General features: G+C 43.9%; 1 protein-coding gene across 1 annotated transcript in view; it reads right to left on the bottom strand.

Moving 5' to 3' along the window:
• Positions 1-12,533, bottom strand: part of FER1L6 (fer-1 like family member 6) — a 79,943-nt gene extending 67,410 nt beyond the window's left edge. Inside the window, exons 1-9 of the mRNA XM_044421469.1 lie at positions 12,505-12,533; positions 11,035-11,117; positions 8,913-9,042; positions 7,633-7,687; positions 7,411-7,542; positions 6,783-6,845; positions 3,815-3,893; positions 3,135-3,291; positions 539-725 (exon numbers count right to left, since the gene is read on the bottom strand). Of these exons, the coding sequence (XP_044277404.1) occupies positions 539-725; positions 3,135-3,291; positions 3,815-3,893; positions 6,783-6,845; positions 7,411-7,542; positions 7,633-7,687; positions 8,913-9,042; positions 11,035-11,117; positions 12,505-12,533 (915 nt within the window). The remainder of the gene's footprint in view (positions 1-538; positions 726-3,134; positions 3,292-3,814; positions 3,894-6,782; positions 6,846-7,410; positions 7,543-7,632; positions 7,688-8,912; positions 9,043-11,034; positions 11,118-12,504) is intronic.
• Positions 12,534-26,638: the final 14,105 nt, after the last annotated feature.

Raw genomic sequence — 26,638 nt, 5'->3', positions numbered from 1 at the left:
CACACTTCCTGGAAAATATCTCAGACAGCCTCTCAATCTCTTGCCATATTTGTTCAGACTGAATGTACTTCAAGAAGAGTTCGGGGACAGTATGCCTACACTGTTGCTTTTCTTTGCGGAGACCTCTAGAAGAAGTTCCAAACAAGAATTATTGGTACCTCACCAAACTAAAGTTCTCAGGATTCTTTATGGGGAGTGGGACAGGTTCTATGATGATTAAAGGGTTAGGGTTAGGGTTAGGGGTTAATACGGGCTTGTAACACAGTGAGAGCCAAAACATAACTAAGAAGTTAAAATTCACATTGTGATTCCTTTCAATATATAATCTTTCCATGGTTATTGTGTTTGGGTGGGAGATGGCCTTACAGCACTGAAATCAATCTGCTCCAAAGTCTACCATTCACTCAAAATGCACAACAGCAATGTAAAGGCTTCAAGGATTTCTTCTTGACAGCAATAACATGAGGAAGATGAAAATTACAGGCTGTCAAGTTACAGGAAAATGCAACATTTGGTCAGAACTGTGGTTCCTCTTTACCATTTGACCCGCAAAGGTGACCACCACATACGGGTCTACGAGGTCTTTGCTGTCACCCATGAATGCCTTTGTGACGTTGGCCATGATGCTAGAATTCATTTTGGGCAGCCCTTCTGCTTTGTAGATTCTCACATAAAATCTGGCCCAAGGCCTTTCTGAAGGAAATCCTTTGGGTATCAAGAGGTTCCTAGAAAAAGAAAGCAAGGACAAAAGAAAACAATAAGCAATTGTAAGAATGGCTTCAGAAAGTAACTGCTGGTCATTAAGGGAAGGCAATCCAAATGGGGACCACGGCAGTTAAAGGGGCCTTTAACCTACGACCACCCTTCAGCCCCAGGTCTGGTATTTAATTTTTAAAACCATTCATTCAGTTGCTCGCTTCTCTGGATCTACATGTTATTCAGTGGGGAATATGAAATAAGAAGAGAACAAAAGTACCATTTATTCACATAACTATGCATGTGTTGCTTGTATATAGCGAACTGCATGTTTAGAATTGCCACAATTTAAGGAGAAATATCATACATCTAGGCATAATAAGGAAGACTGCAACCAGATGACCCATCTGCCTTGCTCAGCCTCCTGCCCAGGCGCTGTTGATGGGCAGCTTCAAGGCCCAACTCTTCCTTCAGATGCCTTTAGCTTTAAACCAGACTTGGATGGATAGCCCTTGAAACAAAGGATGTCTTTCAAATGAGGACTGCCTTCTGATTCCCCTTCAAACAGAGGACCATCCGTGGTAAAGCAGGACACAAGGCCACCCTAGCTGGTTTGCTGTTCTTCTGCCTTTTCTCTATGCACACAGACATTCAAATGATTCTGGATATGAGAACCATAAAAGGAAGCCACACAAATACTTGTGTGTACTGCCCTAATGGATGCAATGGCCTAAGCTGATGATTCATTTCCAGAAGGGAGGCTGCAGTTCTCCTGCATTCATTTTCATGAGGGGAGCTGAGATGTGCACACATCCATTTCTTGGACAAACTGACAGGTTCCTCTTGTACTAATTGGAGCTAATAGTTCAATGGACACAAATAGGCAACCACAATCGCCTGATGCAAGATGTGGACACATGAGCCTGATGGCAACACAAAATTAGCCCCTGGGGACCAGCCCAAGACATGCTGCTGTGAGAGTTGAAGGATAAGGTGGAGCCCTTTGCAAGTTATATACAGAAGCTCGCTGGATTGCCAGATGAATCTCCTTCAGCACTGACAGCAAGGCTGTCACCTGGCCAGCACCTGAAGGCCAGTTTAGCAGGGTACACCTGCACGCTGACTACCCTGACTGCCCTTTAGAAGGTCAGGTACTGAAGATGAAGCTCAAATACTCTGGCCACCTAATGAGAAGGAAGGACTCCCTGGAGAAGAGCCTAATGCTGGGAGCAATAGATGGCAAAAGAAGGAGGGGACGGCAGAGGATGAGGTGGCTGGATGGAGTCACTGGGGCAGTCGGCGTGAGCTTGAGTGGACTCTGGGGGGATGGTGGAGGATAGGAAGGCCTGCAGGAATGTTGTCCATGGGGTCATGAAGAGTTAGGCAAGATTTTGCAATTGACAACAACAACAACAACAACAACAGATAGAGAAGGGTGAGGAATCTAATACGAGGCTGAGAATCCACTGGATTTTCTCAGCCTGGCTCCCCAAACTCTGGCCCACTCTCTTTCACTCTTGCACTGAGAATTCACATGGGAATCTGGCTGGAAGGGAGTTCAAGAGGGGTTCTGCTTCCACACACATGACTTGCAGGCTTTGTGTACTTTGTGCAAACAATTATGTACTTTGCAGCGTTTGCACAAAGAAGCTGCTAGCATTCCCAAGCATTTGGGGACTTTCATCTCAACTTAGCTTGCTCCTTGGCTAAGGAAGAAGTCCTCAAGTGCAAAGAGCCTTATCCTAGCCTGAACAGAGAGGGGAGGCAGTAAAGTTCACATTACAATCTGAACTTAGCTCATTACAAATTTTTCAACTACACTATGAATGAAAGCACTATCGTCCTTCAAACTTTACCCTTCTCCGCATTTCACTGTGGAATTTGCCAATTTAACATGTGTAGAAAAGTTATACTGTATTCAGAAAATTGCTTGTAAATATATATATATATACACACACACACACACACACACACACACACACACACACACACACATGTGTGCATTAAGAGAAATGTCCACAGATTTCTTATGAATTTCATCCAACTTTTCAAAAAGTTCTCCACATTTGGGAGCAACTAAACTTCCGGTTGGATAAGTGATGAAAATTCAAGATAAATTAAACTTTAGATAGAAAAAAGAGAGACTGGGAGAAATGAAAACAGCCAGGTGTGCCAGTCTCTCTTTGATTCTCAGCTCATGGTCTGACTGCCTCTCTGCCTCCTCACATGGCCAAGAGAAGCTGCACGGGGCAGACCTGGCTCTGGGTCTCTGTACCCTGCCATAGAGCTGGGCCATTGTAGCAGATGGATGTGCTCCCTTGATTAAGAGTTCTGGCTACATCAGTGGAAGCCACTCGGCAGTATATCCATGGCAATAGACCTCTATATCTGGAATGAGCATGCCTGCCAGAGAGAAAGTAATTAAGCCATGACAGTACTTTTCTATCTGTTCTTCTGCATCACTCGCTTTCTGAAGGGCTTGTATTGTGTCTCCTTTTCCTGCGACGCTGATATCACACTTCAGGTATCCCTTGGTTCCTGTCCTAATGTCAGCAGGGTCTGTGAGAAGGGCCCACTTGTCACAAAACTGATGACCTGGAAAAACATACAAGCAAGAATGGCATACAAGAGAGTGGTTTTGAAATCCCTGCCTTTCTGCAGGTGTGCACCCTGGCAGTCGCAAGTTACGGGCAACAACTATTTTATCTGCCACACACATAAACACGGAGATGCTCTGGAAAGTAAATAATGAAAGCATCCTCTCCTCTGAAGAGTTCTCAGGTACTGGTAGAGCAGATTACATTCAGCTTTAAATGCCACCATTTCTTTTGGAAAATTATCTTCATCCTGGGCTGGTCCTTTATCCTATCCATGCAGCTGTTGTTTTAGAGGCAGCTCTTTCACCTTTATATGTGTCTCCTTCCCCATTAATCTCTGTAACATCTAACATGCAGTAATTTATGCTTAGCGCAACATCATGATGTGGCACATTTAATGGGCTATACAAGGGACTCTCTTTGAAAACAGCCCGGAGACTCTTGCAGCAAGACTGTGAACAAGGACCGAACAGCTGGCTCAGGCAGGCACTGGAAGTGTAGCGCTGGAAAAAGGACCTTACCTGGCTCGTTATAAACTGTCGCCAAATCAACTTTGAAGGAGCCAATCAATACACTTCCTATCAGCTTGTTATGCATAACCTGTTAGGGAAAGATGCATCAGATGTTACGCTTTTGCTAAGTAAGGCATTTTTCCAACAGAAATCCAGCATTATTCCCACGATGAAAGGAGCTGGGCGTTTTTGGTATTAGACTGTGAAAATCATACGTATTAAAACCAGTGAATGGTTCTGCCTTTTTGTTGTCATGTAATATAGTAAGCCCAGAAACAGAACCCAGCATGCACCTTGGATACTGGGAAAATGTGCTAAGTCCATAATAATAGTGGATCCCCCCCAAAAAATATATATAGATGCCCTGCTTTAGGCACCACTCAAAGAGACATTGCTTTAACATGGTCTTCCCAGAATGCATGTGTTGCTCCAATTTCTTGTTTGTAGTTATACTATTTTGTTTTACTTATTTATTTAGAAAATTTGTAGGCCGTCCATCACTGTCATCACTGTAGCTATTGTACTGGCTTTAATGTTTTTATTCTTTAAAAGAATGGGTAGCTTCAGTGGGGTGCTCTGAGTGTTTAAGTCCAAGCTGTGAGGTCGGAGCTTGATCTCTGACTAAACAGATGGTCTTTGAGGCTCTGCCCAGGGGTCATAGGACTGCTCCTGAAGTAACCAAGAAAACTGCTATTTTGAGCGAAAACAGAGTCAGCCCTCTGTATTATCAGCTAGGTGTATCTATGCATTGTTTGCACATAAAGAAAAATGGAATGTCAGAAAAGCCCTTAGTAGAAGAATATGGTGCACAGAAAAGATAATCCACAAGACCATGTTTTGAGTCTCTCTTGCTCTATTGCTTCTGCCATGTGCGAAAGAGACCAGTGCAAAGTGCAGTGCTGAGGTGATACCAGATGTAATTCTTGGCTAATTTAAGGACAAGCCTTGGATCAGATGTTCAGGGCTGGCCTAAGAGGTTGGCATAATCAGCCATTTCTCTGGGGAGCACTTGTCAAGAGCGTGTGCTGCAAAGCCTGGAGTCTTTGGGCCCGGCAGCTGCTTCTTGCTGTCCCTGCCTGTTCACTTGCTTTCTCAGACTCGGCAAGCTGGAGGAGCAAGGCTAACAAGCCAAAGCTTCTGCTTTCCTCTCCTTCCAGGTGGTCATAAAGATTGGACACATCAGGAAAGGGCAAGTGTGCCGGGAATGTGTGACATTAGTAAGGAGAACTTGGGCCTACTCAGGGAGGGGACCTCACCAGTGACGGCCACCAAGAACAGAAACAGAGTGAGTCAGAAGAGGTCTCCTGGAGTCTGACCCCCAGCTCCAGCCAACTCTGCTCATGACATGCCTACCATGTGCATGCCCAGCTTTGAAAAGGCACAGGACAAATCCATGCATATGGACAGCTTTGAAAGGGCATTGAACAAATTCATGGAGGATACAAGGCTACCCATGAGAGCTTCATGCCACCTCCAGTAACAGAGGGAATGTGCCTGTGTACACCTGATGCTAGGGAACGTGGATGCCCTGCTTGCAGGTGTCTCAGGGGTACCTGGTTGGCCAAGGTGTGAACAGAATGTCGATCTAGTTTGATCCAGCAAGACTCTTCTTATGTCCACTAGGAGCATATTCCCAAACTCTGGATCTGCACTGCAGGCGTTCACACACTCATGTCAGCTGTCATGTGGCAAGGGAGTTTGCAAGCAGAACACAGGAAACTACCTTAGAATGCATCACAACCTTGATCCATCCAAGCCAATATTGTTTGCACTGACTGGCAGCAGCTCTCCAGGATTTCAGGCAGGTATTTTCCCAGCCCTAACTAGAGGTGGCAGGGACTGATCTGGGGACCTTCTGCATGCAAAGCAGGTTCTCTATGCCCCCTCTCATAGCCAGCCTCTCCCTCATGCACCTACTAGTCATGCTTGCGGCAGGCATCCATGCGATTCTCCCCTTTCATAGATGGGGAGAGGCATGTGCAAAATGGACACCCCCAGGGATGGGCCGCCACAGTGAGCTTGCATCACATTATCCTTTGTGGAGCTTAGCCACTGGGTGCCTTCTGCCCCGTGCTTTTCATTTCATTCTGTTGGCTCCATGGGATTCCCAAAGCAGTGCAGCAAGGCCAGCTAAAATAAATTTGGTCTTCACCGCAGGAAATGCTATTTGACACAGGAGGTTACTAAGTCTTTTAAAAACTCCGCTCCCTTGCAGCACTCAGGAATCAGCACTTCCACCAAAGCAAATCCAAGAGCATCAAATGCATGTTTTTCAGATAACAGCTGAGATTCTGTCCCACTTTCTATGCTTTAAGATCTGTTATTTACAATCATATCTTAAATGCCAGTGTAGATGTAGGGTGACCATTTATATATCACCCCAAAACAGGATGCTAGAGCACATTGCTTTGCATTATATTTGCATATTCAAGAAGTAGAAATTTAATAGAAATGCAAGATGTCTCAGCACAGTGAAGAGGACTAACTGGGTGATCTGTGTGCTTGCTACTCTGTCTGCTGTCCAGGAGCTACTGGGAGATGGGAAAACTGAAGGTCCTTTCCATACATTCCTCTAAGTCTTTATTTGTAAAGCAAAGCTGGAAGCCTGTCAAACAGAGGACAGTTTCAAACAAAAGACTGTCAAACTTCCCAACCAAAGAACTATTGTCTGTAAAGTTGAGTGCCTGACTACCTTAGGGCAAAATATAAAAGATAGAAAACAAAATACAGAGAAAAGATGAGGGAATGAGGTGATGGTTGTAATTATAGCCTCTTTCTGCAGTGAACATTCTTTGTTTAAACATCCAGGAGCCAATTATTAGGAAATCTAATGAGTTCTATATCTGTACAGCTACAGAGAATTCCCTTTGTCTCAGTTCTCCTCCAGTCATTATTTTCAATGCCAGCTCCTGTTTGAAAATAACGATTGCCTGTCATTCTAGCCATTCTCACTCACTAGACTGAGAAAAATACTCACAGAGAGTTTGATGATTTTGTCAAAGAGATGTACTTGGGGCCCAAGAAAGTCGAACACAAAATACTACAGTAAAGAAAAACACAGGACACCAAAGTTAGTATATTAATACAAACAGCACAAATAATACCAGTAAATTATGGCACTGTCGGCTTTCCACCATAGGTCAATGGGCACATGGGTAAATGGGCGAAAAGTTAATCCCCTCTCACCCAGTTGAGGGTGAGGGAGGGTGAGGGTGGACTCTGCCCCTTAAAACTGTTATGGCCAATCCTAAATAATGTATCTCCTGCTTCACCCCTAACTGGACATGAAGTTGGACCTCACCCCTAATTGGACCTCATTCCTTCTCCCCATGGAATATTGGGAATTGTAGTTCTGTGGGAGCATTTTAGGAATTCAGAATTCTGATAATACTCAGGCTACAACCCCAAGGATTCATTACAGAACTTCATATGTTAACTACAACACCGGTGCGCAGGTATGCCTTAAGATTGGGAAAACTGATGCACAGGGAGGAGAGCTGGCATTTCAACCAGTTACATTTACTTTACACAACAAACCTACTTTTCAAACTCAGTGGGAAGTCAACATTTTGTATCAACAGAATAAAGTGACCTAATTTACATACTTCATTGTAAAATGGTGAATTGGTTCCTTCTTTGACTGTTGTCTGTTTCTTCTCATCCCCAATTTCTATAATCACAACTGGATCTATATTCTCACCAACAAGCTGTCGGGCTTCAATGATCGTTATAGCAATCTGTAACAGATGCATTCCTATCAGAACTGGGGACATGGATAGAGGTATGGGTCATTCATGATAGACACTGCCATTTATTTTGTTCTTTACCTGATAAGTCTGAGACTTCACCTCCCCTTCATGAATCTTCGGTTCCAGCTTTGCTCTGTTGCCATTTCAGAACACAAGGACATACATCAGCCTTTAAGAAGCTGTATTTCTTCATCTTGAAAAACTATCATGCGATTTACCTTAGCACATGTCCCCACTACCAACACCAAGATCAGTTATAACTGAAGGCAATCCAGGGAACTACAATAATCCAGGGAAAGCCCCAAAGTTCAGTGGTAGAGAATTCATAAAGTATCAAGTTCAGTCCCCAAAAGACCTCAAGGAACTGGGCTGGAACGTAACTCATCCTGAAACCTTGGGAATATGCTGTAAGGAAGTCTGGACCAAATGTGCTAATAGACTAAATATGGTAGCTAAATCTGAGAAAAGGACCGTGGTTTCACAGCAGAGCACAAACTTTTCTTGCAGAAGATCCTATGTTTAGCCTGGTTGCAAGATTTTTCCTAGCTGGAAGCTGCCCCCCCCCACCCCAACAGAAATTTCCTAGAAATTGGGGAGTATCAGCTGACCTAGTTTGGCCTATCATGCTTAAAGGGTTTTCCTACCCACCTGGCTGATCTCATTACAGTTCCTTCTGCTGGCCAGAGTGCCTGCTTGGTGGCACACTGGCTGAATCCCAGCCAAGCGTCCTTCAGGATAGCAAGACTTTATTCAGACTAAAATTCTGATAGGATAGATGGTACACCTCCATTTCCTGATCACCTATAAGGTGAATTATGTCAGCCCAGAGAGGAAAAGTGAATGGCTGGGCATTTAGATGTCTTTTGTTTGCTATCCAGATACATCCCTAACTTCACTCTATGCTGCTTTCTACTTCTGGCATATGAAATATTGCTGAGAGTTTACTTTGCAGCTTCAGCTATAAAGCAGATCAAGAAGGTTGATCTGGTTTCCACTGCAGTCAGCAGCTCTCTTCCAACAGTGAAGGCTGCATCAAGACCATGGGTCTCTTTTTCCTTAGAAGTGCCTGTGACAAGTATCGTCCACCCTCCATGCCGTGGTTGGTGGCAGAAACTATATCTTGTTCTCCTCCTATCACTCTCTCCAACCCAAGGCTTCCATCTGGTGGTAGTTTGTCTTCTGCTGACAGGGCTTTGCTGACAAGTACCTCATTCTGCCAGATTACAGATAAGCACAATGAGCCGGAGAAAAGCTCTCTCAGGCACGTTGCTTTCCTGTCATTGGCTGCGCCAACAAGGCAGGGCCTCTTCAGCAAGGGGAGGGGCAGGCAGCCATTTTGTGATGCAGCAACGCAATACCTCTTCCTCCAGGGCTCTGAGGCACCAGAGCTACTAGAGGAGACACAGTCATCGTACTGCATTTCCCCTTCTTCCCCATCTTGACCAGCAGCGATTTGTGGGTGCAGGTTTCCAAGGTCCTCATGGTCTCCTGTTGAGGGAGGAAGGCAGGCAGGCAGCAGGCAGGCAGGCAGAAAGACAGATAGAAGAATTGATAAACATAGATTCTAGAGGGTGGGAGGAGAGCATTAAGACCAAGGGTCTCAAAAAAATTCATTTGCATACATTTGCATTTCTGCGTACTTACCACACGACTCACATGCACTCACAAGGATGTCCCGACCTGCAGCAATTAGACTTGGGCAAGGCCTTTCATAGTAGCCACTAGAAGGCTTTCCCCCAAGCCTAACAGCAACATGGGGGTGATGTGAAAGAAAATTTCTTTTTAACCTTCATTGCTGCCAGGATGGGGTGAGCAACAAAGGAAAGCTCCATGGGATGGTTGGGAATAGCATGCAGGCCAGAGTTTTCTCACCCCTTGCCTGCAAGGATAGACAGAAACCCACTAAGGAAACAATCCTTTGCATGTTTGGGCAGAAATAAATCTGAAATGGGTTTGCCTGCTTTCAAGAGGAATATGCAGCCTTCCCTAGAACGAACAAAGGTGGTTTAGCATGTGAAGAGTACATTTCCATCTGCTCTGAATAACCACAGCAAAGAGAGCCTTTGGCTCTTGGGCAGGATAAAACTGAAACAAATAAATTCTCGGAAGTTTGTGTCTATTGCTGGCGCACACACCCTTTCTAATTTGAATGGCCATCTCCACACAGCCACATCATCCTCCAGTATTGTGTGGGATTGCAACATTCAGAAGAAACTCCTACAGCCTGGCTTGGCATGTAGCACCAATAACCTAAAAAATAGTGCTTTGTGTTTTCAAATGTTCAAGATCTTTGCACTGAAAGTGAGTTTCCATTAACTATAGCCAGTTTAAAGTTCTTGGAGCATACAAAAAATAGCAAGGCAATTCATCTGGTTTGCAGAACAGAATGGAATATGGTTTTTAAATAATTTATTTGTTTAAAAATAGGGGATGCAAAGAAAATGTTGGGGGAAGACCCCGGTTCATCCCTGATTACATCCAGCAACAACACTGTAAAGCAGGTCAGTAGCATAATGCCCTATATTGCAGATTGGGGGACTGAGGCTGACAGGGACCAGGTGGCCTGAGGCCACCGAGAGATCAGCCCAATGGGGATGCCCTTAAGCTTCCGACCTGGGAGGATGATGGGCATCCTGGGCAAGGTGAGAGCAGCACAGTGGTCCTCCCTGGTCCTCCAGCCCTGTAAGTCACTCGAAGGTGAATTCTGGCCATTGGCTAAGCCCCTCAGCATGAAGAGGAAGCAAGGCTGCTCTCCTTCCAAGCTCACTCTTCCTCGGAGAAGCCGCTGATGCAGTTCTTTTCACACTGGCTATGAGGACAGGCAGGGAGACCTGGGGGCAGAGCTCCGGCTTCAACTTCAGAGCACTTTTCTGATAGCGGCCCTGGGAGTCTGCAAAATCCTGCATCCCCTGGATGATACCTAGGCCAGTAGAGGATCCCTCTGCCTGTCAGTTCATGGTGCAGGCACACCTGATTCATGCATAGGTCAGCTCCCGTGATGTATCAGCACAGAAAATCAGAGAGGCAAATGGAAGAGCTGCTGGGTGCTTCAAAGGTCTTAGACTCTCTGATCCCGATATTGGTAGGAAAAACAAAAACAAGACACTCCACTGGAAGCACTCTAGTCGGGGCTCATGTTTCATCCAGACAAACATAACAACCTATCACTTATTTCCGAGTTGCAGCCAAAACAATTGCCCAGTGAGATTGACTGTGGCTCCATTTCATGTTTACTCTTCTTTCTAACCCCCTGTCACGCCAGGGAAAGCTGAAGGCAGAAGAAGAAAAGGAAGACCAAATGGATAGACTCCATAAAGACCAAATGGTGGATGAACTCCGTAAAGGAAGCCACAGCCTTGAACTTGGGAGAGCTGAATGGAGCTTCCATGGACAGGACACTCTGAAGGGCTTTCATTCATAGGGCTGCTATAGGTTGGAGATGACTTGACAGCACAACACTGCAACAAAAACAAGGCTTACCTAGTGCCCCTTTGTTTGCAATCATTAACCCCTTGTCTTCTTTCTTCTTTTTCTTCAGCTTTATTCCAGCAAACAACCCCTTTCTGCAAAATTTAAAAAATAAATTAACAGGAAATCCTGCAACACAATATTACCGTGTGGAACATTCCTGTTCAGAGCTCCACTAACCACAAGAAGCTTAAGAATGCTGGATCAGACCAAGGGCTCATCTCCCCCAGCTTTCTGTTCACACTGTGGCCAGGCAGCTGCCCACATGCCTATAAGTAGCCTGCAAGTAGAAGGGCATGAGCTCAAATGAGTCTTGGGCAGCTTCCCAAGACTATCAGCTCTTTTGCTTAAAAACAAACAGTTTCTAGCCCTCATGACTGAGAAGGTATGCTTAACAGTGAATGAGCAATGAATGCATGGTGAAATCTGAAGCCAGAGGAAAACGTCAATGGAATCATGGTCCACCACTGCTTTGTATATTTTGCCTCATTGAATGGACATTCTGCATTCTGCATTTGAAAGACTGAGAGTGACCTGGTTCATGTGACATAGATGATCACCCCAATTGTTTCAAGATAGCTTGTCATCACATCCAAGCCCAGCATAGCTACCTCAGTGCAATTTGTTAACCGAGCACAAACCATCCTGAGAATCCATGGCTTGTTTGTGGGCTGCTCAAGATGAGGCGTTTCCAGAGTGGTTTGCTATTCTTGTATTTTTAGTGGGAAATGATTTTGGAGTGCAACCCTATGGTAATGGCTATAATCCCCTGACCTTGGAGTTTATGGCCATCCAGTGCAGAACAGGAGAAGCATCAGAGATGACCTTCACCTTCCTGTCCTCCCTTCCTAAATCCTCCATTAGTTGGACTTTGCTGCCCATCCAGCTAGAACCTGCACAGACCTCAAGATGGCTCATCTCCCTTTCTGCCCATCTCCAGGGTTGCCTTCCCAACCTCAGGGAGAAGCTGGTGTGGTTCTTTCTGTACCAGCTGCAAGAGGTTGGTGGGAAGCAGCAAAGCTACATCCCAACTCTGAGGGCGAAACGCTGTTTTCTTCCTTTGACTTGGGAATCCAGAATATTCTATAGTCCCTTGGATGCTGCCTCAGGGCAGCAGAATTGTCCCCCTCGCTATTTGGTATGCTTTCGTCATTTTTGTTATCAGTTACCTTTTGTAAAAGGAAAGAAAAGAAGAAATTCATTTGAGAAATACTTTTAGTAGGTGCAGTATTCCTCTACCCAGGATGGTAAATGACGTTTAATCCAAGTTAGGGTTAAGACACCATTAATAATAATAAAAATCATAAAAACTCCGTGAACAAGCAATTAATTTGGGAAGCCATTTCAGCATTTTTTTTTCTGAAGGGTGAATATCTGCAAAAGTTTTGGGGTGGGGTGGGGTGGGGTGGGGTGGTTACTGTTGGCAACAGCCCTGATTTGTCCTTACTTCCCCAGTTATTAAATTTATTTTTGATGCCTCACCCTCTGTGGTTGGAGAGAACTTTCCCCATGACTACTGGTCAATGTCGTATTGGTTTTATTGTGTTTTATACTGCAAGCTGTGCTGTTTTAATTTCTATTTTACTTGTTGTTTGTTGTAAACCATCCCGAGATGCTAGTATAAGGACTTTAAAAGCTTTCAATCAATAAATAAAATACTTCTCCAATCCTGAAAACTTGCTGGAGCATTTCTGTCTTTGGAGGAATGGTCTGGGAAGTAGTCCCCATAATTTCACAGCTGAGGAATAGGGTGGAGAAATTTGGGAGGCTGCTTTTGCTCAGCTCTTTGGCACAGCACCTACCTGAGAATGTCTAAAATAATGGAAGTCTGTTTGGAATTATGTACCAGGACACAGTATAATTTCTAGGGATTCTGCTGGGAGAGTGGCCAGTTGCCAAGCTGGGGCAGCTGCCAAGACCAACTTCACCAGTGCTGAGGCAGCAGCAAGAGCCATTAAAAGAATCAAGGGCAAACTAGTACCACCAAAAAACCAGAAGGTCTCCTGACACTTTTGCAGTCCTCCATCCACAGTTTCTAACTGAGACTCTGCATGCACTGCTTTGGTTGCTGAACAGGAGCAAGTCTGGACTGCAGATTATGTATTTAAGTGGAGAAGGAGCTTTACAGTACAGATCATTCCTGCAGTTGTGCCAGGTTTTGTACCTTTCCTTTGTGGTTAATAAAGAAATAATGAATGTGGTTGAAAAGAAGAATAAACTGTTTCAAGCACCTCTTGTATCACTTTCCACAAAAGATTGCACTTGACCTGTAGCATTCTTCGGTGAGGCCAAATTCTCTCTTTTTTAACTCAGCCCCAAATTTATATTAGCCTTTCTCTGTGAGTTTTCCGTGAAGTCATATCTCTCAGATCCTGACTGAGAATATCTGTCGCGGCAATTGAATGACCACTCCTGGAAGTTCAATTTAAAAATGACTTTGCAGAAATGTTCTTACTCTGGCTCAAAGGAAGGCAGAGAACATTGATCTCGGTAAAGACTGAATAGATTCAAAATACCTCCCCCTTTTTCAAATGCCCTGTATCATAAGACAAAATCTTATCATGCTATATCTTATTCCAAATTAGCACAAGAAATCATTTGCATTACTCATCACATAATTCGTGCAACTCACACCGAATGTCTCCTTCCAAGATGCCGGTTTTTGTTTTCTGCTTTTTTAAGTGTCCTTTCCAGCAACTTTTAACAGGGGATGTTCCAAAGGGGGCGAGCCTGTCCGTCTACTTTGTGGCTATAAGAACTTCAGAAGAACACCTCTGGATCAAACCAAGCATCCATCTAGTCCAGCATTCATTTCACACAGTGGTCTGCCAGCTTCCCATGGACCCACAAGCAGGGACACGGGGGCTGAAAGCCAACAAAAGCTAGGTAGATGGAGCGGCTGCAGCTTATCAAGCAGAGGTGTTGCAGCACTGCATCCTCCTTACCCCATGGACAGCCAATCCAGGGTTAGCAACACTCCCTTGCTCAGCCCCACCACCCATTTGGAGTGATGGTAGTGCAGGACAGAAGCATTGCCCTGCCCTCACTCTTAATAACTTCACCTTCTATAACTGTGGCATCACCACCATGACATCATCACACATGACCTCATGATCTCTGTCAATAGGGAACCCTCCAAGAAGAAAACCCAAGCATGATTTGGTATGCGTGCATGGACACACTCTATAGCTTCCAACTGGGAGAAAAAAAGATGCAGGCTTGCATGACAGAAAGGAGAACTTCTGGGTCTATAGGCTCCAGATTCTTAGACCAAATGGACTTACTTGAGGGACAATTCATAAGTTTTGTCCAGCGCTCATGCCCCTCTTTTTTTCTTTTTTCTTTACCTCCCTTGGAATGTTCATCTCCCAGCATTCCCAAGTGCTGCTCTAGGTATCCTTTCCACATCAGGTACTGATGTGAAGGTGGAAGCCAAAATGTTTAGCTCTAAATATATTTTTGAAACTACTCCATCGTTAGCCTGCCTTTCAGATATATGGACACGCCTAACTAGGAACGATAAGCAAGGGACTCAGATTGATTGGGTTTAGTGTTTGCCAAATAAAGAGGGAAAGGAGCTGCTAGTGAAATGGGAGAGCAGGAAAGTGGAAGACATCAGGTTGTCTCCAGGAACTGCCTTTCACAACAAGTCTCCACTTACAGGAGGTCCCTTCCCTACACTCCCCACTTCTCACTCCATTCAACAGGCTCTCTTGACACTTCATGGTATTTCCAGGTGGCAGGAGGGGCTGCCATAGGGTGGAAACTGTCAAGAGGAAAAGAAAAGAAGCAGAGCAGAAGCAAACATCTGGCTTAAGAAGGGGAACCCAAAAGATGTTGGGTTGCCCACCTATTTGATAGAACAAAACACTTTGGTGTTAGGACAAAATACTTTGGTGTTTTCCAGGCTTGTTTTGGATCAAAAAAGTTGCCAATCTTGATTTTAAAAATACTGCAAGCATGCACAGTTTTGCATTTTAAACTCATGTCAGTCACAGCTCCATCCTGATTACGTGTAGGCATTTGGGTTTCCTTGGCTGCAGAGCCCTGGACTTTGGTCCCAAATCCATCCCTAGGTACCTCACTGTCCTTTGGTGGTAAGAACACAACAATTTAAGGTTTCTCTCACTCCTGATAAGAGTTACACTGTTCACAGCATGGAATCTGCCTTATGCTTGTGTCTAGACAACTTGGGGGGGGGGGGAGAAATGACAGTTTAATAGGTTGGCAGTTTCTATATGGAGATTTCTCCCCCCCCCAATAATATACCATTAATATCTAATCCACCCACAAAACAGCCAAATTACTGATCAAAGGTGGAGATTTCTAGGATGGCAGGTGCAAAATACCCGACTGTGTTCATTTCTGAGCAACCAAAAGCACATTTGCACAACAAACTGGCATGTTGAACAACCTGAATAAAGACATCACAGACTCTTCTCTTTCGACAGACTTGACAACAATCTCTTTTCTCCAGGTCCGTATGAAGCAATGCACACTAATAACTGAAAATAGGAAAGATGTCCCTGCAAAGGAGGAGGTGATTCAGAGGACTATTCCACATGCAGTTTGCAAGAATATCGCCTCTGTGGCCTTCATTCCCCTCGAGCATATTTCAGGCCATTGTAATGGCCCTGCCAACTTTCCAAAAAACAAGGATCTAGACGCTTTTCATGGGAAAATGTGCAGACAGAATCCTACTCACTTGCTCAATAACAACTGATCCTGCACCAAACTGGTGGATATTTGGCACTGATATTTTCTTGGTATGTGCTGTCAAGTCATCTCTGAGTTAAGGTCACCCTATGAAAGAGTGCCCCCCCACACACCCCAGATGTCCTGGCCTTGACAGCCCTACTCAGCTCTGGTAAACTCAAGGTTGAAGTTTCCTTTATGGAATCGATCCATCTCATTGTGGGTCTGCCCTTCTCCTTCAGCCATGGTTGACTTCTCCAGGGAGTCTTGCCTGCTCACGAGGTGCCTGAAGTACAACAGATTCAGTTTTGTCATTTTGGCTTCCAGAGCAAGTTCTAGTTTGATTTGATCCAGGACCAACTTGTTCGTCTTTCTGTCTGGCCAGGGTATTCACAAAGTTCTCCTCTGGCAAATGCTTCATTTAATGTCTATATTTATATAGCTCCAAGAAGCCCCTGGGCCAGCCCTACCATTAGGCAGAGTAAGACAGTCACTTCAAGTGGTAGATGCTATGGACCGCTTGGCTTGTCCTGTGTCCCCAAAACTAGCTTGCTACTGTCCCATCACCAGTGCTGAAGAAAGAACCCAAACTGCTCGTCCAGGGACCATCACATGGAAACAGGAGGAGACACTATTGTGTCTATTGCCTCAGGAGGCAAAATGTCTTACACCAGCCCTGAGAAGCCCCTTCCCCAGTAGGACCATCCACCACTAAATGCGTGGGTTTAGTTTTGTTGGCCTGTTGCACTGCAACCCAGAGAAGAAATGCCGAGCTTCAGAAGGACCAACAGTCTTGAGGGCTGGTTTGAAGTTATCATGTAATATCTAGTGAGGGTTTGCAGGTGCAGGTGGGCCATCTCAGTTCACAACTGGAAGACTCGGAGCACTTCACACCTGCATTCCTGCAAGCACAATGCACTTCAGTGGAGATGGCTCACAAGCCAGGTACCAGTGGTCAAGTACAGGAAAATCAATATATATTTTAATTGTTATTGTTTTAATTTATTGTGTATTTTATTCTATGCTGTGATCCACCCCGAGGCTTCAGCAAGGGGCGGCATAGACATGTTTTAATAAATAAAATAAATAAAAAAATATTGATTCGTGTGAGAACCAGTCCTGGATCATTGGTTGTAAGTGCAAATTCACAGTCAGACACATCAAAAAAAAAAAAAATATCACGGTGGGCTGGATAAAGACTGAGTCATAGTTAGAGTAGACCCATTGAACTATATGAGACTTACTATCTACTGAACCAGTTATCCAAAGGGACTGGAAGCAGTGTTTACCACAAGCACCTAGGATATTTAACCATTAATATAACTGGGATATTTGACCATTGTACACTACTCAGAATGCTTTGGTTAGGAATAAAAATCCTCATAATCTCCTACAGGATTACTCAATAAAAGGGATCTGCTTATTCCCTATATGCTCAGCAGCTTTCTACTATGTGCTCTTTGCCATGCAGAATCTCAGCTATGTGCAGAGATTCCAAACTGTTTGGCTGAAAAGTCTGAATGAATCAAAACTTAGCCCCAATACAAAAATCAGACTATGGGCCAATCACTCGATGGTTTGCCATTAAGTGAACATTCAAAAGGAAAGTGCAGGTAGTCATGGCTCTTGTTTTATGCTACCAATGTGATGCAAGGATATGTGACGTTCACACTTTACATTTTCAAAAGAACGCCTAACAACCGTCATGTGTGAAGTAGCTCCATTGAATATATGAAAAATACAATTCAGCAAAATGTATGTATGCTTAAGGCTGGCACTGTGCAAATTCTATCATGCCGCTTGCAAAACTACACTTCTGGACCTTCAAAGAGAGGCAGGAGTATAAGTGGGAACATCATCATCATCTCATTTCTGTTCACCCCTAGCTGAAGCTTTCTGTGAGGTTTACAACAAATGTAATGTGGGTCTGAATAAGACCCGTCTTGTGTGTCTTGAGTTCAGTACAAACCAAGCTTTTGAAAGACTATGGAGAGGTGATCCAATCCCTACTTCCTTAGCTACTCTAATAAGGAAAAGCAAAAGTAATGATGAAAACTCACAATGCAACAACAATCCATGGTTCAACAATAACCTGTGCTCATATTTTGAGAGTGGGTTATGTTGTCAGAACCCAGACAATAAATGTGATCAAGGTGCAGCCGAATTCTGTGCATGTTTGTTTGGAAGCAAGTCCTAATAAGTTTGATGGCGCTCGCTCCCAAATAACTCAACATAACACAAGTTGTTCTGAACCTCCCATAGAGCAGCTAAATAAAACAAATAAAAAGCATCGAGAGTAGTATAATCCTGATATGCAATATAATTTTTACAAAATAACCTAAAAATCTGAGTATTCGTTACCTGTGACTTTGTGGACTGCTCCCTGAGGGTTCCATTTCCCTTGTGAAAGTTTTCCTCCCAGTACTTGTGTTTTACATTCTGTACATTTTCTCCACCTCAAATCTGTGTATCAAAATGTATTTACTTCTAAGTGATGGATTGGTCAGGTCTGCAAACACTATCCTAGATTGAAGAATCATGCTGCTTGTGCAAACAATAGATTTCCATGGCTTGGCTTTTCAAGTACGAACTGCAAAATAGTAGGTTAGAGGTCATGGTGATGCTTCACAGCACGATACGAGGACAGCTTTTGCTTCAGCAGGCCCTTTATGCCTGCAATTCTACAGTGGAATGGGACAGAGCCAAGTATCAAAGAGATCCAAAGAGATCTTTACACTGTAAGCCATCCAGAGACATAAGTAATTGGACGGCATACAAATTTTATAATAGGAAATAATAATAAGATCCAGGGATCAGGCCCCAGATAGGACCAAAAAAAGGCAAAAAAGCACAGATTTACACGTGCTCTCAAGTCTTTCTGTTTTAGCATTTTAAGAACCCTGGCTCCCAAGTACAGTACCATTTTTAAAAATACTGTTTAATTTATGGAAAGGAAAAAGGAAAGAGGGCATCTGATTTCAGAAAAAAACACACACATGACAAAAAGAGTGGTTAATTCCCAGATATGCACCCACACTGAGTTTAGATGTCACAGCAACCAACACCTGTGAAGAATAATTAAGGAAATCCAGCCAGCGTGTGCAAGGCTAATTAACATACCACCATGGTTTATTAACCACACTCAAGTCATCTAAACACTTTCCGACACTGTTCCAAAGTCAGCTAGTGAGCTCCATGATCAAGCAGGGAATAGAATCCAAGTTTCAGCCCAACTCTTTCATCACTACCATATACTGATATGTCCCATTCAACAGACAGCTCCTGCAACTTTAGTTAGCAGCTTCCTTCTTGGTTCATGTACAAGTTTTCATTCACTTCTTTTTTCATGGATAACATCTTTTATTGATAAAAGAAAAATAATGAAAGAGAGCTGGCAATCAAGATGCCTCTGCTACCTCATGCTAGGGAAACAAAAGCCATCTCAAAACTTCTTCTGGTATAGATTCATCCCTGGCTGCATAAAGTCAAAATAACTTAGACTCATGACATCCATGCATTGAGTACAGACATCTTAAGAGGAGCAGCTACTCGCATAATGGGCTGCATGTGATCAGGACGCTTATGCAAAGACTGAGACATCTGAGTTAAGGAACACTGGAGGGAGAGACAGCAGACCAGTTGTCATTAAATAATTTCTTCATGTGTCAAGCACATAAAGAAGACTTAAAGATTAATCCTCCACTAATGCCACAGGTATGCTGAACACAAGCAACAACAGGTGGAAACTACAAAGTGGAAGCTTCTAATTAAGGGCACATCAGCACTTAAAAACCTCCATAGCACTTTGCCATTCCACACTGGAAAATCTAATGCCACAACTGAGTCTTCTGCCCCTCCTACCATTGCCACAAATTAGGTTTTAAAGTACAGGAGAACAAATCAGACAACACTGGGATACAATCTCTGGTCAATGATGCTTTCAGGATTTTCTGTTAAATGTGAATGAACAAAGGATAAAAATTCCAGAGAGCTAAATAGTTCAGCATGCGATAATTGCACTAATCCAATGTGTTGGTATTATCAACTCAGAAGGCAATTTGTAATTCTTTATACCTCTCTCCTTTCCAAGTATAATGGATATGGACTCTTCTAACTGAACACGAGCTTTTGTCCCTATCTTGACGGAAAACAATCAATTACTGAATGATAAGTTCAAATCTAACATCAGAAATGAACTCAGCAGGAAGAAGTAAGCCAGGCATTATCTCTCAGCCTCAGGCCCCCATTCACACCTGAAATATGGCAGTGATAATACTGGCTAAATTACAAAGGTGTGATAAGAATCACTAAGATGATATGCAGTTTTGAATGCTTGCAACCACTGATATGCTCCATATCATAATTCAGTCTAGTTTTATTCTCACAGACAGATAAGGGGGCCATGTGTCCCCTATTATACAGAGCAGTTGTATAGTTGAAAGACGCCCAGAGTTCAGTTCTTCACTCTATAGCATTTTTCATTTGAAGAATAAAAAGACTTATCCTAGTCTGAAAGATCAAGGTTCGTTAAAAAGGGAGAGCAGGGGATCTTGATGTTTCCCTTGTATTTCTTTCATCTGTTCCCAAACACTTGAAGAACAAGACCCTAAATTATTTGGGTCATATTCATGTAGCTTGTTAAGCAATGGAATGGGGCATCTTTGGCTGATCGGGTTAAATAGCAAAGAACTGTGTGTTTCCTCATTCTCTTGTTCATTCTTCCACTCCCACTTTTGAGTGTATGTATACAAAGGTTGCATAGAAACCATTCTCTATTTACAAAGGAGGCGTTTCTTTGGGCATCATGATAAATTTAGGTGGGAACTCTATCTAGCCACCAGTCATAAGATACCCATCAGGAGCTATGACATAAGAAGGTTCACTCATAATGGGGCGTTTCTAGTGAACTGAAAATGACTCCAGCTTAAATCACTTGTAAAGAGACAAGGATGTTCAGCCCACAAGCAATTCCTACCTCCTTGCTCCATTTTGTTGATACAGAAAGCTATTCTTGGGTCTAGATTCCACTCCCACCCCCCAGCCCCACCACCACCACCACCACCCTCCTGCTTTTGGTGGACTCCAGCTCCCAGCTTGACTGCCTACTTAGGAATTACCCAAAAAGGGGGAACTCAAAAAGAGGCTAAAAACAGACAGCTATTTGCATACACACCTGGATTTTCCAATTTACTTGTCTAGATGCACATTTAGAAATAATGATTTTAAATGGAATTTTCACATTTGTATCTACATACGTAAATCAGCATATGCACGTTTTATGTAAACTGGCATGCCCGTTTGACTTCTCCTACTCCCTTTGGTGATACATTTCTTCTTTTCTGGCAATGGGTAAATGGCCACCCATGTCAGACCCCATCTTTGTAGTCCAGGAGTGAAAAGGAAGGTTCTCCATTCTCAAGGCTGAAGCCTCCAGGAAGTGAAGTGGCACAGCTGAATGGGTCCATTAGCACCACCTGGGAGGCCACACGGCCAGGTGGGCCTCCAGCATCAACATGATATCACAGAGGTGGAAAGACTTGGAAATAAAGTGATGCTAAAAGGGGTGCATTCATCTCTTGGTTTTTCATTTGCCTTTTCCTATGACCATATTAATTTGTTAAATTCTAGGCAACTATATAAGTCTGAAAAACTGCAGACCAGGTGGAAAGGGTGCAAAGAATTTTTAGAACTTTAATTTGCTTTTCAGTGTCGACTCTGCAAAAAGATCACTTCGGAAGCAGAGGTATGGTTTTTCAAATGTGTTGGGCTCCTTTTGATTTTCCTCCAGAAGGCTGGTCTTTTTCCTATCTAGTCTCAACCTAAGGGCTGCTTCTCTTCTTGTGATCTCCATTCTCAGGAACTGTCTCTTTCGGGGTGGAAGCCAGGGCAACCTCTGCTTGTCCAAAAAGAACAGCTGGAGGCCTCTCAAATACATCACTTTCATTTTTTTGATGAAGCAGCATAGATGTGAGAGGAACAGACCTCTGAACCTGGTGTGTTTGGATTCTATTAACCCATTCCTCAAACAAGGAATGCACCAGCCGGGATCTGGTGAGATTAAAGTAGAACAAGCTAGACACTGAGGAGAAGGAAAGCAAACAGCTTGCTGCAGGGGAGAACTTGGCATCTCCTTACCCATTTCATTTCTCTGTATCTAATAACCATTTAATACACCTGACGTTTTTCTCTGAAGCTGGTGCATTGTTTAATCATCATTCAGGAAGTTCAGCTGGGTGTTTGCCAGGGTCAACAGCCTTACCCTGGTACATATTCAGGATTAGTCACACAGATGCTCCTGAACAATTCAACCAGCAAATGTGCAGACACATTTTTTCCATTCCACTGTGCACGGGAATCTTTTTTTTCCCCTCATTGCTAAGCAGTGCAGTAGCTACAGAATATGTGTCTCCCCTGCGACAGCCTGTTGCTTTATCTTTCTGCCTAACAGAAGCATGATTGCAACAAATGAGTCATCTGTACATGTGGACAAATAATTCCAAATGAAGCAGGGAAAGTGGGGCTTTGGAGACATCTTTGGGTGACCTATCTATTCTAGATCAATCTGGCTGGTTTTAAAAGTCTGCCTATGTCGCAAACATGCCCAAAACATTTCTGAGAAGGAAACAGTAGCGCCATGTTTCTCAACTTAAGGACTTTTATGAACTTAAAAGGTATCCTGCTGGATCAGATGAAAGGCCTGTCCAACAAGATGATGCAGCTATGCAGCCAAGAACGGGATGCAAAAAACAAAGTTGCAAAAATGCTGTAAAAAAGGTAAATGCTGTTTTGGTTGCAATAACAGAAGTACGGCTTCCAAATCACGTAAGGTACTGGCTCTCCTCTATTAGGCACTGGTTAGGTCCCAGTTTGAGTATTGTGTTCAGTTCTGGGAAACACACTTCAGGAAAGATGCAGACCAACTGGAAAAGGTTCAGAGGAGGGCAACAAAGAGGAGCAGGGGCTGAGAAACAAAGGTCTGTGCAGAGAACCTTGAAGAACTGAGGATGGTTGGCTTGGAGAAGAGAAGACTAAAGAGAGATATGATAACACTTTTCAAAGCCTTGAAAGGTTGTCACACAGAGGAGGGAGAGGATCTCTCCTGAAAAGTACCAAAGTCCAGGGTGTGGAATAATGGGCTCAAGTTGCAAGAAGGCAGAATCTGGCCAGACAATAGGAAAAGACTTCCTGGCTGTTAGAGCAGTACAGCAATGGAACTTATGACCGAGGGAGGTTGTGGGCTCCTCCACACTAGAAGCATTCAAGATGTAGCTGGACAGCCATCCATCTGGGATGCTTTAATTTGAAGCCCTCTCTTGAGCAGGAGGTTGGACCAATGGCCTTATACGTCCCTTCCAACTCTGTTGGATGATTCTATGGTTCTAGCATTCTGTTTTCTCCCAGATTCCATTGATCTCCTGATGCTTTTCCACAGCTACTGGTATTCAGAAACATGCTGTTTGTGATACTTCTTGAATCTTGCCCCTTCCCCTTATTTATTTATCTATCTATCTATCTATCTATCTATCTATCTATCTATCTATCTATCAAAAAGCTTTTCCATATCATCCTTCACTGTGAGTCCCAGGCTGGTGATACAATAAAAGCATGACATCATCTGAATTAACACAAATAAAACCCATCTTTAAAATAGCATCAACACCTAAAATAGAGAGCAAATTAAAAGGTTTCAGCCTGGCCAAATGAATAAAGTGTCAGCACCAGGCACACCTCTCTGGTGAGCATATTCCATAACCAGGGCACCACCACTGAGAAGGCCCTTCTCCAGGTAGCCACTCTCCTGATCTCCCTCAAAGAAGGCTCCTAGGGAAGGACCTCTGATCCAGATTTTAGGGGGCAGGCAGATGTGAATGGAAGGAGGTGCTCCTTCAGATATCCTGTTTCTAAGCCCTTTAGGGATTTATACATCATCGTCAACACCTTAAATTGGGCCCAGACTTCAATCAGAAGCCGGTGCAGATGGGAAAAGACTGGTGTTACATGTTTATATCTGTCGGTCCCTGTTAGCATCCTAGCTGCTCTATTCTGGACACTTTTAACCTTAGTATGCGAGCTTGAATGCCCTTTGCCCAGTGTGTGCACTGCCTTCTCACGGCTGGCATGCACACAAGAGCACCAGATCCAGCAGAATGTCTGGAACCCACCATGATGATGATGGTCTGTGCACTTTTCATGCCAGGTTGTTGCAGACCCCTGAGCAAGACACTGTTCATGGGCACCCTCCATCAGCGAGTCTACTTACTCACCACCACTACCACTGCTTTCCTCCTCCTCTCTCGTCACGACTTGCTTGCTTCCTTGCTTGATGGTCAGAGACCCTGTGAGCAAGAAGGCAGTAGCATCTGCTCCCTTTTCTTCTCATCACTATCACCATCTGGGCTAGAGTAAGAGACAGGCAAGCAAGCAGAGCTCCAGGATAAAAAGAGGGAGCCAATGCAAGGGTTCCTTGCCAATGGGCCCCTGTTGAGGAGAAGGCTCTTGGAAGATGCCCAATTAGGCCGACTCTTGATGCCAATCCTGCATTGAGGCATTGATGCAACTCTGGTGTTTGAAGACAACCAGAATAGGGTTTCTCACACTGTCCTTAAGCAAGCTCACCAGGGAAGGATAGTGGACAGACAACATCTCCCAGATGCTCCCAAATGCTCTGCAGTTTTCATGTTTATCTGAATAGATTTGGTGGCTACACAAAAACTCTGCTGTTAGGAGAACAAGGTCTCTGGATCCTCCCCTTCCTGGAAACTTCTCCTGGAAGTTGGTACTCAACAGCCTGAGAACCGCTGTGATAGGATGGGTGCTAAGTATTCACCCAACGCTCAAAAGAGTCATGGGCTGTGTCAGCTAGTGCTTGGGTGGCCGCTTGTAGATTGCTAAAAAAGAGAACACATATGACCAAAAAGAAGGACATTAATTTACATGAATTGTGCATATCCTAATTTCTATGTACAGGCACTCATTTATAAATTATTGTTATTTTGATTTAAAAGTAGTACAACTCCACCATTGTGCGGAAATTGGTGACAGGTGGCCTGTGTGTTGTGCTCATTCTACTGTCCAGGTGGTGTAGATGGGCAGCTTCAAGGGCAGCTTCAGGTCTCCTTTCAGGAGGTTCTTTATCTTTAAACCAGACTTGCACTGGATAACCCTTCAAACAGAGGAGGGCTTCAAAAGAAAGACCATCCTCTGGCAGTCCTTCAAATAGGGGACTGGCCTTCAAAAATGAAGGACCAAACTAGATATGTTTTTAGTCTCGGCATAGCTCATTCAACATTCTAGAACATCAGACCATGCATGATAATATTCACCATCTCATCCCATCAGAATTCTGTTTCTACAGAGGCGAACCAGATGCCCATGGGAAGCCCTCAAGCTGAACAAGGAAGCACCACTGCTCTCCCAGCCTACACAACTTTCTCTACTCACAAAAAATACGTTTTTAGCTTATGCTCTGCAAAGTGGTAGGTTCCCCTTTGTTGGTCTCCCAAAGAAAGTACTTCACCTGTGAGCTGAGCCCAGAGAGACTTTTTTAGGTGGGGACTGACAAATGGGATTACTCACCAGGCTCAGAGTAAATAAAGGCTGAACCAAATAAACAGCTTTGCTCCTCTGACATTTGCCAGCATTTCTGAGTCTGGGATAGAACAGCCTTTGCCAATAGCAACGCAGACCTGGTGCAAAAAGGCAAGAACCGAAAGCGAATGGCATCTCCAACAAAAAAGCAGGCATGGAACAGATTGCCTTGTCTTTGCAGTTGCTTCAGCATTTTTTTTAAAAATTGTCAGGTGGGAAAATATCCTGGTTTCTAAATAGATTGTCCCATAAATAAGCCTGTGGGAGTAATGCTGAGCTAACACAGAAAACACAAAGACATCACAACAGATTGGCATTACACAGCACCAGAAACAACCTCTCGCTCACAAATTTGTGAGACTTCTGTGATGGCTGGGCAAACGTGCAAATGTAGGTTAGGGTGACCTTCCTCAGTATGGTGCCTTCCCAAGATACTGGAAAGCAACACCCATCATTCCAAACAGTGTGATGACTGGGAACGATGGAGACTGCAGTCCAGTGTATCTGGAACTCACCAAGTAAGGAGAGCTGGTTTAGAGTACGATTTGCTGTTTGCACATATATGTTGACACACAAAGTTGCTTACACTGAAAATAGGCTGGCCCACAGTTGCCCACTGAATTTCACAACTGAGTGGAGATCTGAACTGTTCTGCTATGCAAAACTAGAACTGACATCTTACATAGACTCGTCAGGAACCTTCAGTACATCTCACCCCTCTTATGAGATTAGGTTGCTTGTGCATTGTTAAAAAAGGAGGACCAAGATTTGCATTGTTAATTGTTCTATACAGGTAAAGTTTTAGAAATTGTTCCTATGACATGAACAGAACAGAATGGGTCTTGCCCTAGTGAGGGGAGGCCGTGAAGATGTGATCAGTGCCGTTTGCTCAGCTTGGTGTCCAGCCACTGCTGCTGGCAGCTTCAAGGGTCTCTAAACAAGACCTGGATGGGGGAAACCTTCAAATGAGGGATGCCTTCAAAATAAAGGACAGTTTCAGCAACCTTGCAATATGATTTCCGGCATGATCATCACGCTTGCGTTGTAAGCATCTGCTAGCCACATTCACACTTCACATTTCAGGAGCAGACTGTAAGCTTCTTTGGTGAATACCCCAAAAGGCCAAGTGTGTTAGGGGGCCCTGATCCTGTGTGAAATATGATTCCTAAACTTAGACAGGCCCAACACATACCATCAAATATATTGCAGGTGTCCTTCCCCATCTTACCTTCCAAACACTTATATTAATATCAGACTCCTGGTCATCCCAGAACTAGGAGAGTCCTCTTTGAAGAAGGAGGTCACAGGGCTTCCTCAACAAAACCCATTGCAC

The sequence above is a fragment of the Varanus komodoensis genome, unplaced genomic scaffold (genome assembly GCF_004798865.1).
Source record: "Varanus komodoensis strain SLA01 unplaced genomic scaffold, ASM479886v1 scaffold12, whole genome shotgun sequence".
NCBI classification, from domain to species: Eukaryota; Metazoa; Chordata; class Lepidosauria; order Squamata; family Varanidae; genus Varanus; species Varanus komodoensis.
This window is presented reverse-complemented; position numbering and strand designations above follow the sequence as displayed.